The sequence below is a fragment of the Madurella fahalii genome (genome assembly GCF_045866475.1).
Source record: "Madurella fahalii IFM 68171 DNA, scaffold_5, whole genome shotgun sequence".
Taxonomy (NCBI): Eukaryota; Fungi; Ascomycota; class Sordariomycetes; order Sordariales; genus Madurella; species Madurella fahalii.
The window spans coordinates 3967246-3979438 of NW_027263975.1; the positions used below are offsets into that span (position 1 = coordinate 3967246).

Consider the following 12193-nt stretch of genomic DNA (forward strand, 5'->3'; position numbering starts at 1 on the left):
GATCCTGGTTGTAATCCGAGTCTCCGACTCAACCAATTGACCTCTCTGGGCCCATCGCAGACGTATGATGTCGAGAAAAGTGTCTGGACAGTGGCAATGCCATCCCAGTTGTGACACAATGGCTCGACATGCCTGGCAGCTGCCATCAGCAGCGGGAGAAACCGGAGTCGCACGCGGCCAATCAGCGGCCTGCTGATTGCACCCGTCTGCTGCCTCAGGCTACAACAGCTTCCGTCGGGGCCAGCTCCAGGCCGGGAAATGTGGAAAACAACAGTGCTCGGCCCAGAATCCAGCAAAAACCTCAGTCCACGGACTGTGAATGCCGGTGTCGACGAGAGCAGACCACACCACAACCTCGCCGCTCCCTCCTCCCCACCCTCTGCGCAGCTCGCCTTGCGTTTCAATTCGCTGATACGACAAATCACACACAATGGCGCCCCTCTCGACCGTGTCGCGCGCCCTCGCGCGGTCCTCGCTGCGGCAGCTCCCGACGACCACCACGGCGACGGCGGTCCGTGCCATGAGCTCGTCGCCCGCGCTCCGCGACGCCGCCTCGTCGTCGACCTTTGAGAGCCCCTTCAAGGGCGAGAGCAAGAGCAGCAAGGTCCCCGACTTCTCAAAGTACATGTCCAAGGGTTCCGGCAGCACGAATGCGCTGTTTTCGTACTTCATGGTGGGCACACTCGGAGCCATCTCTGCTGCGGGGGCGAAGTCGACTATTCAGGGTGAGTTTTGCTCTGGCGTGGCGGGTGCATTGGGTTGAATGGGGGGTTCAATTGGGCGTGGGACGGAGAGTGGGAATGGGGTTGGGGGTAAGGGAACTAGAGCTGACGATGCGGCAGAGTTCCTCGTCAACATGTCTGCTTCGGCTGATGTCTTGGCCATGGCCAAGGTTGAGGTTGATCTCAATGCCATTCCCGAGGGCAAGAACGTAAGAGATATCCATCTGTCGGGGTTGGGTAGAAGGTGTGGGCTGACGGAACCCGGCAGGTCATCATCAAGTGGAGAGGCAAGCCCGTCTTCATCCGCCACCGGACGGCAGCCGAGATCGAGGAGGCCAACAGCATCAACGTTGCCTCATTAAGAGACCCCCAGACCGATGAGGAGCGTGTCAAGAAGCCTGAGTGGCTCGTCATGCTTGGTAAGTTCCCAGGGGTTTTCTTTCTCTTGTCTGACTGGAGGCGGGAGAATGGATACCAGCTAACACGAGCAAACACAGGCGTCTGTACACACTTGGGCTGCGTGCCCATCGGCGAGGCCGGCGACTACGGTGGCTGGTTCTGCCCCTGCCACGGTTCTCACTACGACATCTCTGGCCGCATCAGGAAAGGACCCGCCCCTCTGAACCTCGAGATTCCCGAATACGACTTCCCAGAGGATGGCAAGCTGGTCGTCGGTTAAGCGAAGCTGGGAGGACGATATGCAAAGGATGTATTAGTAGGGGGTTTGGGCGAACAAAAAGGAGAGCGGTGCCGGGTTCCGGATGCAGCGCGCCGTATAGAGCATAAACCGTGGAGCAAGCCTGACTGCTGCTTGAGTTTGGGCATTTTTTTTTTTCTTTTTTCTCCTCGTTAGACTTGCTCTTTGGCCAATGCCAATTGTACAAATGACAAGCCACTGGACACAGCTCATCAAGTGATCAGACGTTTATGCACTTGTTGACACTTGCCATGCCCACGGTTGAGTCTGGCCGATCTTGTTTCCGTCTTTGCTTTGACGGAGAGGGTTTTCTTGGTTTGGCATATCTGTGTCAGGCTCGACCTGGGCAAAAAAGCTTTGGGCGCGCTTGGGCGATTGACTTATGATCCAGGTCTTATACCGGGTATTAGGCTGGATGGGCGACCAGGGCTCTCTAGCACAAAGTAGCTTGACAGCATGGAGAAACGGAGACATCAAGTGCCGGAGAAACAAGCCCGCCTCCGACCTTGGACCAGAATCACGGTCAAACTCTATCTCCGGAAGCATGGGTCTCGGATAGGAGGGTGACGCTACACAAGTGGACATGTCAACCGGAGGCACGGACGGGACTGCTGTATCAATGAAAGCACCAGTTTTCGTTGATCTCAGTCTTCAGGTAGTCTTGGAGTCGCTTTCAGCGTTGATCATACCCGCCCTGCCAGGTGATACCCGCCGTCTGACAGTTGTTTTGAAGGAGCACCTGGAACAGTTCATGCAGGTTATTGCTTGGACCTCACTGATACATGCATCGGCGCGTGTAAAGCCGGCTTCATGCCTTAGACAGTGTTTCGTGCAACCACACGGTGCAACTCGGACCGCGACTCCCTAAGGAGTTTATCGGGATTCCAAGAATCCCATTCCCTTGCACCCAGGAGATCACGCCTTTAGCACTTTCACGCAGCTCCTGTCAGCGTCATGCGTTTACATGCCATGATGGACTCAAGTGTCCCGCGTCGTTGGGTCAGCCATGGGGTACCCTTTGCCGATCCGCTTCTGGCCAGAGGGTCGTCGCCCCTTGCTCGACAGTGGGGGTTATAAATTTATAGGCTACAGGTTTGCTAGACAGGTTGCAATGGATGTACGCAATTCAAACCACAAGAGAACTCGGTATGGCTGCGCAGGCTACATGAGCAGTACCGGAGTCGGCGTGGTTGTGACGGATGAAAGCGCATCACGGACCAAGGAACAGGACGATCGACTCGCGGGAGAACACAAGGCTTCGGACATAATTTCAAGGAGAGCGTGCCCGCAACTATTAGGCTCGCACTGGCGGGGCAACGGTCTTGACCCGGAAGCATAGACGGTCTTCGGCTCACGGAGCCGGTGCCCCGTTTTCGCCCTTCTCAAGCTGTTTCATCTGATGTTGAAGGCCGTTGAAGATCAGCGAAAACGGCAGAGCGGGCCAGTCCGCTTTTGAGTAACCTCGGATCGCTGAATAACGTTCGCTTAGGATTTGACATTCAATTGGCGGGAGACGACGAAACCGGAGAACTGAGGCATTGGCCGCATCGTCTGCTGTTTGAGGAATTCTCCGAGCTGGGCAGCACGCTAACAATCTGACACGGAAAATTGCATGGCGCAAGATAATTGACGACTGGGGGTATTGCCATCCGTGCACGGCAAGTGACGTTGTCCCGCTTCCAGGCAGCGTCCGAAGCTGCAGGGGCCGCGGGCGTCACACACTCCGTCATCCCATCCTCTCGGTGTGTCTGATCTGTGGCCGGCTGCGTTGACAGCATCGGAGCACAACAGTCTACGCCACGTACCTGCACCGTGCAGCCGCTTCGGCACTCTCGTACTCTCACCAAGAAACCCAACTCGAAAACTGCTGCATTGTCCAACACGAGCAGCACTTCACCAATTTTATGTAGATTATAGGATTCTGGTCTCTCCACTGCCATTAAACAAGGACATGGTCACAACCGCCAGAAACCCACACAACGGTTAAATGATAAGAATAATAATAACTAATAATAAATAAAACAGATAAATATATAAATAAATAACGAAGGAAGAACGGAAGAAGAGGGAAAAGCGCTATAGTGGGATGATGGTGAGGGAAAGGAGATGGACTAGAGGGTTATCTGTCGACAATCCGCTAGCTGCTCTGCTAAAGAGCTCTTCGGTCCAACGGTGGCGCACCGCGGGTGGCGTGGAGCCTAAAGCTGGACATGACTCTAACCTATCAACTGCGATACCAGGATCCCAATCCTCCAGTCCCGTGACTCCGTTATTCGCTGCTTATATAGCCAATACTATGTGCAGAAGACTTGGCAAAATGGTTGGCGCGGCAAAGCAAACGACGCCTGGCCTCTTCAAGTTTCAAACTGGGCAGCGGGTCTCAGTCAGTTTGGCAAATGCAATGCTGGCTCGACAATGTGGAAACGACTACGATTCCAATGGATCGACCCGATTGCAGCATCCGCCGGCGCAGCGGTGCTGTGCACCGTGCTGACGCAGCACCTCTCGTCGAGACACTCCGAGGTCAGCTCTGAGGTGCTATGCTGGGTGATACTTCCGGCTCTGATCACCGTGACAAAGCGTTCAACGACTAGTATCAGCAGCATATCAAGGGTGCTTTTCTCAAGTAGTACTACCAACCATGGATACCAGCCCGCACGTTCAAGAGGGTTATGGCTAGTTGCCGCTGGCATTGCCGCGGCTTGCTGCTACAGGGCCGAGTTGGGCACGATTCGACTTCTTGTAAGGAACTCGGCGCAACTGAACCATGATGTGTTTTCAACTAAGACATTTGCAGCCAGTCTTAACTCCACTTCTGCTAATAGCTGAGAAACGACTTCAGCCCGAGTCACGAGGCTCTCGAGTATCGGATCCCTGGTCCTTATCCTCCCTCAGCAACTCGGTCTGGGGTACAACCCTGGCCGCGGTTTTTGCCGTTTTTATCTTGTCGGACTGGAACCTCAGAGAAACAGCCCTATCAACCGTTCCGGTTGCTGCGCTTCTAGTTATCTATATCTCCCTCATACCCAGGAGCGTCGAGGGCACCCACTTTCTTCCGCTTGTTAATATCGATGAAGCTATTGTTCCCCTTTCACTTTGGGTTACGATCATGTTAACCGTCGCGCTCGCCGCGCAAACTTTCACATTCGGTTTGCCGAGCAACGGGATAATTGCACCTACCTTGTTACTAGGCTTAGTTAAGGCCTTGTCTTGGTACTTCACTATTCAAACAGTCGGTATCCCCTGAGGGCCATTGCCAAAAATACCGTACTGACTCATGGCTGTAGGCTCGAGACACTTCTTGGTGTATTGCCACTTCGATAGCAACCTTCAGCATGATGGCCAGCATCGATCCATTCATCCAAACCTTGGAGGTTCAAGCTGTGTCGCCAGTTGTGGCTTCGTGTCTTGCACTTGCTCAAAGTATCCTCATGCTTCCGAGGCAAGCAAAAGGCAGATCATTCTTATGGGCTCTTATCCTTCTCTCCGCCGGCCCTTACTTAGCAAACATTATCGCAATCAAACTCGCGCAATCTTCAACGCCACCGAGTTTCGGTCATTCTCTGGATCATCCTGTGGAAGCTCTTGTCCGCGACGCCAAGGAAAATTTTGAACGGCAATTGCAAAGACAATCGCAAAATTATACAGCCGCGGAACAAGAGTATCGTCGTCGGTATGGGCTAGAGCCGCCTCCAGGCTTCGAAGGCTGGTATGAGTTTGCCGCAGCACATCAGTCGCCTATCATTGACGAGTTCGATACCATATACAAAACCGTCTCGCCGCTCTTAAAGCTCAGTGGTAACGATGTCGCCCGAATTATGACAGACGCGCAACACACGCCCAAAATAGAACTGTGGAGCTGTGCTTTCTCCAGCAGCCGCGCCGAGACTATATGTACTCACCCTCACCGCACTTTCGACAGACATATTGGACTATTGTTCAACAAGTTGTTGCGGGAGCTAGGTGGAATCCTTCCCGACGTCAGCTTTCTGGTGAACCAGCTCGATGAACCAAGGGTCCTGATCCCCCCGCCATCACAAGAAGGAGGCTCACAGGACGGCGCAGGACGGTTCAAGGTGACGGACCTAGCCGAGCAACCGACTTGGGGTGCAATTACGAAGTTCTGTGTGCTTGGTGAAACAAACGGGAGCACAGTGGAGACGTTCGGGCTTCCATTCGTCACAGACCGGTCTACGGCCATGGACCTATGCCAGCATCCCGAGTACCGCGCTATGCACGGCCTCTTCATAAACCCAACATCATTTCGCCTGATTGAAGGCCTTGTGCCGGTGTTTGCAGCCGGCGCACCTTCGACGATGGGCGATCTCCTATTCCCAAGCCCCGCTTACATCGAATCTGAGTTCCGTTACGACGAGACCCAAGACATGGAATGGGAGCAGAAGCGAAACAATCTGTATTGGGCCGGTTCAACCACTGGCGGTTTTGCCAAGGATGACCGGTGGCGGCACTACCAGAGACAGAGATTCGTCCAGTCGGCACAGAATCTTGGGGGGCAGCAGAATTATTACCTACGTGAGACGGACCGAGGAGTGGGCCGCAAAGGTTCGCGGTTTCTAAACGGGCGATTGTTCGACGTTGCCTTTACCAAAATCTTCCAGTGCCTACCAAAGTACTGCCGAGACGAGAGAGCCTTCTTTCGTGTCAAACCGTGGGCACACAAGGACCGAGCGCTTGGGTCGCGGCTCGTGTTTGACCTCGACGGAAATGGGATCAGCGGCCGCTACTACAAGCTGCTGGCGTCGAGATCAGTGCCGCTGAAGCAGACGCTGCTACGGGAATGGCACGACGACCGCCTTGTGCCCTGGGTGCACTACGTGCCGGTCAGCCAGAGCATGGAGGAGCTTCCCGAGCTGGTCTTTTACCTCACGTCGACCGAGGCCGGACGACAGAGGGCAAATGAGATCGCTCAGCAGGGACGGGAATGGTTTTCCATGGCGTTTCGGGACATTGATATGACCATCTATCTCTACCGGTTGCTGTTGGAAATGGCGAGGCTACAAGACCCGAAACGGCCAGCGGGCTGATTGCTGTGGGCGATATTTTTTTTTTTTTTTTTTTTTTTTTTTTTTGGCTGCTTAATTAGATGTTGGATTTGATAAGTTTAGCGCATTGATGCCCAGACAGTGTGATGAAGGATTAATGGGCGACAATGGAGACGAAATACTCGACTTGGGCGGGCATGCCTTCCACGTCACCCCAGTAAATTCTTTTGGGAGAGCAACGGAACGGAGAGAAGACGTCAGGGTTCGCACCCCTCGGTAGTGGAGTAAACGGAGAGAGCAGAGACCATCCCCTGTTCCGTTCCTCTTTTTTCCTTTTTTTTGTTATTGGCGAATGGGAAGCTTTACCGCAGTGCATTGACCAAGACGCGGCTCCTTGGCCTGTGTCCCTGGCTGACAACACCAGAACAGGTGAGACAGGCGATGTGCCATGTTCGGTCTGATCAGATCTTAACCGCCATAGCAACGTCGTCTCAAGAACAACCAACTTTCCCAATCCAGCAGGGCTCGTAATCTGTGAAACGCGCTGCTTGTGATGGCCAACTTCCGGCGCGGGGCTCCTTCCTCCCCTAGAGAGGGCAACTACCCGATTTGGATCGAGCTCTCCTCGCACCGATAAGTGTCGGGCTCTCTGAGATAGCCTCTCGCTCTTCCCCAACCATCATGCGCACCCAGTGCAGTGTTGAGCTATTTTTCATCATCGCACCGAGCGAGCCACTGCGGACTGTTTCGGATGCCATCGCAGCTTTGACTTTGGTACCATCTCCGCTTTGGGTACCGGGATTCCTCGAGCGAGGCCTCGCCAAGAAGGTCAAAGCAGGCGGCTCTCCAAACGGGATGCGCAACACCTCGCTAAGACTCTCAGACGTGGACCTGCCACACGCAATCGGCGGCAACAGGGTTCTCCCCCGCAAAGACCAGCCCCTACCAGCACCCAACCCGTCCGATCGAGCATGTTGGGACGACCCTTGATGAGCCGTCTCGTTCCGGAGTCCAGCATAGCCGATGACGCTTTCCAGGGCAGCGGCTCGCACACGCCGCATCAACAGGGACAGCCTTGCCACCGTCTCTGCCGTCTCTTCTGATCGCTGGTACTTGGGTTGTTCGCGAGCAGCGGGGGATCCCAGGATCCATGTCCATCATGAGACGGCACACCCAGTCCGATCTTCCTGGACGCTGCTGTTTGTGAGCAATCATGTCTCGTATAAGAGCTTCCCAACTCGCACCGTGATGCCGTCTTGTGCTTCTTTCTTCTCCACGCTCCTTCCGTCTTCGGTTCCTTCTCTTAGTTCTGCGAACTTTGCTTTTCTTTACACTCTTTTGGTTTAATTTTCGCTTCAACAGGCCGGGCCTCCTTTTTTTGTCTCCACTACTGTCTTCACTGCGTCGATCGCTAAGTGTCACGAAGATTACGAATCATGAAGTACGAAGCTGCGCTGGTTGCCCTTGCGGGTCTTGCCTCGGCCCGTGAGGTGCCCGAATACTCGGGCAAGATGATGAAGCGCGAGGTGCCCCAGGAGCACTCGCATGAGCCCATACTGAACGCTACCAACGTGGCCCTCCAGCTGAACAACCCCCTCAACATCGTCGATGCGGTGTTCGCTCTCCTGGGCAACGCCGCGGCTGCCACCGGCGCTCCAGAGGTCGAGAATCTGGACTGCCTGCAGCAGATCGTTGCCGACCAGGCCTTCACGAACGCCAAGGCCGCCGGTGATCTTGACCTCATGGCGAACGCCATCCTGTTCCGTGCTCTTGAGAAAAACACGGTTCAGGTCGGCTTGGCGAGCGTGCTCTGTGACGAGGTGGCCGTCAACCCCGAGATTGCGAACATCCAGCAGCACCAGGATCCTGCCTCTCCCGAGGCCGTCAACAATGCCGCCATCGAGTTGGAAGTTGCCAAGTCTCTGGCTTCGATCGGTGCCGACCCTCTTCTTGCTCTCCTGAGCGCCACTTTCCCGCCAGGCGAGGTGAGTGGTCCTGGATCAACATAACACCAGCAGATGCTGACATATCTTTTAAAGATCGGCGACCCGACTGCTGCTGGCAACACCTGCAACGACGAGACTGACGCCGCCGGCTGCATCAACACCTTGGGCCTTCTGACACCGGCCGTCAGCGAGGACGAAATCCTGGCTGCCGTGGCTGGCGTTGCTGTTGGCGCTGATGCTGGTGCTGGTGCTGATGCTGGTGCTGGTGCTGATGCTGGTGCTGATGCTGGTGCTGGTGCTGATGCTGGTGAGGATGCTGGTAAGTTTCACGAAGGCACCCCGGCCCCCCCGAAGCAAAGTTGAAGTCCATTTTCTAACTACGGAAACCAGCCTGCAACGTTGTCGTCGGCGACGACACTGCCTCTGAAGACTCCAACGAAACCGCCACTGGTACCGTCAACGTGCAAGCTTTCACCGGTTCCCTTGGTGGCCCGCCACCCCCAGTGATCAGCACCGCCGGTTCGGACCGCCCCTTCTCGGTTGGCTCAGCCACCTTCCAGGGTCTGCAAGCCGCTCTCTCGCGCTCGTGCGACGTGCAGAAGAACGCCTGCGCCAATGCCGCCAACGCCGGCCAGCTCGAGGGCGGCACCCAGCAGTGCGAGGCCCAGGCCGACGAGTGCCGCTCCACTAATAACCTCCGGAGACTCCGCCGCACGGCTCCTAGCGCCCGTCGCCAGGCTGGTGCGCTCAACTTTGGCAACTGCGGGAACCCGGCCATTCAGTTCGCCGTGGGCTTGGATGGGCGCACGGAAGCGAGCTTCCAGAATGTGAACACGGCAGACTTCAACCACGGCTCGGCGCAGGCTATCCGGATCATTGCCGACTTTACGTGCCAGCGGCTGCAGAGCTCGTGCGATGCCGACGAGGCGACGGTGCAGGCTTGCGAGGCGGGTGCCCAGGCCGCCCAGGCCGCCAGTGGACAGGCTGCAGCCGACGCGTTTAACGCGGCGTTGGGAGTGTCGGCTTAGGGGAATGGGTTTTGAGAATGATGACGATGAGAAGAGAGTGGATGAGCTGGAATGAACATGTGTGTACGGGCTCGGAGTTTACGAGATGACTGGAATGGAGTGTATATTTTTCTCTTTTACTGTGCAAGCCCTTAGGTTGCTCAACGACGTGATTGTCAATAAGCGATGTAATACACGAGATACCGCCACGATTTCTCCAACCCATAGACCACATCACTTGTCAAAATCTAATGGGAAGCCGACCGGACGGCTAGTTGGCGAAGGGGTCCACCCAATGCATCGGCGCAGAGTTGGGAGGGAGCGCGCAGAAGCGCCAGCCTGAGACTGGCACAATGTTCGCTTAGACATTGTTCATAAGAACGGCAGGTTGAAACGACTGCTGATGCCGTTCGCTTCGAAAAGCCTGGTGCGTGCTTGGAGATCATGTCGATCAGGAGCGACGTGCAAGCAGGGACTGCCTTGCGAAGAGATTGAAGGAGATGCGGTTAAATACGTTGCGAGCGCTGACGGTCTGCCCACACCGAGTCCAGACAACATGCAACGCACTCGTCATAAGCCAGCCATGCAGTGAGACGGATAGCAGGAGAAATGAATCTGAAGAGCCGCGAGTCAAGGAATGTGGCCGGGCGTGTCATATTCCCCCCTTCCTTCGGAATGTGTACGTACTCGGAGGCTCTATGTGTGTATGTATGTGTATGCATGTGTATGTGTACGTGTATGTATGTGTATGTATATCCAACGAAGGAAGAATGCGTCAAGACATGCTTCAATCTCAATTTGCAATGCCGTCATGCGGTACAATGCAAGAACGCAAGCAAGCAAGCAAGCACTTTTTGCTGCTGCTGGTGCGGGACCACACTGTTACCACATGCCCCCTTCACCTTCAAAACATCTCCCACAGCGGCGGCGGCAGGACAGGCCGACTGGGCGGCTTGTGGCGCGTGCCCGGCTTCTGCTTCTGCGTCTGCTTCTGCTTGACGCCGACATAGACGACCCGCCGCGCGGGGTTGCCAACCATGACCGACTTGGAGTCGAGGCCGTAGTAGTCCGAGATGGAGTGGGTAAGCCAGCGCCTGTGAGGAGAGTGTGTAAAACACACACTCGTGTATAAGCAACCGCACCCACGACGAGGAAGAGCCAAAAGGGAAAGGGAAAGAAAAAAAAAAAAAAAGAACGAAAGAAAAATAGGATGAGAGGAAATAGCAAAACAAAACCGGGGAAAGTAGAAAATAATGGGGAAGGTAAAAGAGAAAGGAGGAGAAAAGAAAACGCACTTGAACGCCCCCCCGGCATCATCCTCTCTGGTATCCAGCACCATCCCCCGCTCCTCCACGGTCTCCGTCCCCTTCTTCTGCTTCCTAGTCGCCGCCGCCTTCTTCCAGTCTTGCAGCGGCTTGCCGTCCCGCATCCGCCCGTTGCGCCCCACAAACACAATCTCTTCGTCTTCCGGGTCCGTCGACTCATCACCGCTGCCCTCGCCGTCCCGTACGGGCATCGCCGCGGCGAGCCCCCGCTCCACCACAAACTGCCGCACCGGCTCCTCGAGCACCTTCAGCCACGACTTGACGGCGGGCGTGCGCTTGGCCGTGTTGCGCAGGTCGCGCGGCACGTGGCCCACCTCGGGTAGCTGGGAGGCAGTCGTGTCGCCGCCGCCGCCGGCGGTGGTGGCGGCGGTGGTCGACCTGCGGTGCGCGGCGAACGCGGCCTTGCGCTCCTCGGCGCGGTCGCGCAGGCCCTTGTCCCAGTACTGCGCCAGCTGGTAGGGGATGGTCCCGTGGACGGGGTAGGTCGGGCGGACCTGCCAGTCGGAGGGGAGCGGCGGTTGGACGTTGGGGACGTGGAGTAGGCGGTCTGCGGTTGCGGGCGGCGCCGTGGGGAGGGTCGGCTTGTGGTTAGCGGCTCGCCGTCTTGGTATGTAACACATCTACGCACGCACGGGTTTACGTAGGTTGGGGGGGTGGGGGGTGGAGAAGGGGAAAGGGAAGGGGAAGGGGAAGGGGAAGGGAGGGCTGATTACCGTTCTCCCACCGCCTCCGCTGCCGGCTGCCCTCTTTGCCCTTGAGCAGCGCCTCGCGCTTCCTCATGCTATCGCGGCGCGAAGGGGGCCGGCGCGGAGGGGTGATGCTCGCGCCGTAGGCGGCTTCGTCAGCGAAGGCGACGCCGCGCAGCTTCATCTGGGCGGCAGCCGCAGCCGCCGCCGCCGCCTCGTCGTTCCCGTCCGCCATCTTGTCGCGGGCATTGGCCTGGTTGCCATCGAGCGGGATCGACAGCGCATTGCCCGTGCCTCGAGCAATGGGCGCAATGCTCAGCGATTCGAGCGCGGCGACGGTCCACGCCTCGATATCGACGGTCGCGGTCGAGGCATTGGAAAGGGAATGCTGGTGCAGCGCGTGAGGAGGGTGCGCCGGCTGCGGCTGTTGAGGCTGCTGGTGTTCGTCGCCCTCCCCATCGGGGGACATCGGGATGCGAGTGACAGCCATTGGGTTGTGATTTCTTCCCAGTTGGATGCAGGACGTGCGGGCAAAGGACGCGCGCAAAAATTGGCGCAGTTACAGAGACGTGAGAGTTACGAGCGCGTTGAGTGGCGAAGAGCCTCCACGGCCTGCCGACCTTTGAAGTGGAACCTTGGCTTCTCGCTGGCCTTGGAACAGGACGAGCAACGAGATTTATAGAATACCGATCAAGGAAGACAATAAGACAAGGTGAATGACGCGAAGCCCTCAATCTCCTCCCAGTCTCGATACTGCGACCAACGCCGAGGAAAAGTCGAGGTGAGAGAGGTGCGGGCGAGGTGTCA

The 12193-nt window shown here is 56.5% G+C and overlaps 4 protein-coding genes across 4 annotated transcripts; 3 read left to right on the top strand and 1 right to left on the bottom strand.

The window, feature by feature from the left end:
• Window positions 1–430: 430 nt before the first annotated feature.
• RIP1 (Cytochrome b-c1 complex subunit Rieske, mitochondrial) lies at window positions 431–1401 on the top strand (the record flags this gene model as incomplete). Its single annotated transcript, XM_071065185.1, has 4 exons — window positions 431–725; window positions 843–931; window positions 991–1141; window positions 1220–1401. 4 exons carry the CDS (start codon window positions 431–433, stop codon window positions 1399–1401), a joined length of 717 nt encoding a protein of 238 aa, XP_070921286.1.
• A 2433-nt stretch (window positions 1402–3834) lies between these two features.
• MFIFM68171_09767 (uncharacterized protein) lies at window positions 3835–6464 on the top strand (the record flags this gene model as incomplete). The annotated part of the gene is made up of 3 exons (XM_071065186.1): window positions 3835–4161; window positions 4217–4651; window positions 4707–6464. 3 exons carry the CDS (start codon window positions 3835–3837, stop codon window positions 6462–6464), a joined length of 2520 nt encoding a protein of 839 aa, XP_070921287.1.
• A 1394-nt stretch (window positions 6465–7858) lies between these two features.
• On the top strand, window positions 7859–9396 carry MFIFM68171_09768 (Cell wall mannoprotein; the record flags this gene model as incomplete). Its single annotated transcript, XM_071065187.1, has 3 exons — window positions 7859–8407; window positions 8462–8687; window positions 8759–9396. The coding sequence occupies 3 exons, from the start codon at window positions 7859–7861 to the stop codon at window positions 9394–9396; spliced, it is 1413 nt and encodes a 470-aa protein (XP_070921288.1).
• Window positions 9397–10279: 883 nt separating this feature from the next.
• On the bottom strand, window positions 10280–11876 carry MFIFM68171_09769 (R3H-associated N-terminal domain-containing protein; the record flags this gene model as incomplete). Its single annotated transcript, XM_071065188.1, has 3 exons — window positions 10280–10469; window positions 10671–11247; window positions 11414–11876. 3 exons carry the CDS (start codon window positions 11874–11876, stop codon window positions 10280–10282), a joined length of 1230 nt encoding a protein of 409 aa, XP_070921289.1.
• Window positions 11877–12193: the final 317 nt, after the last annotated feature.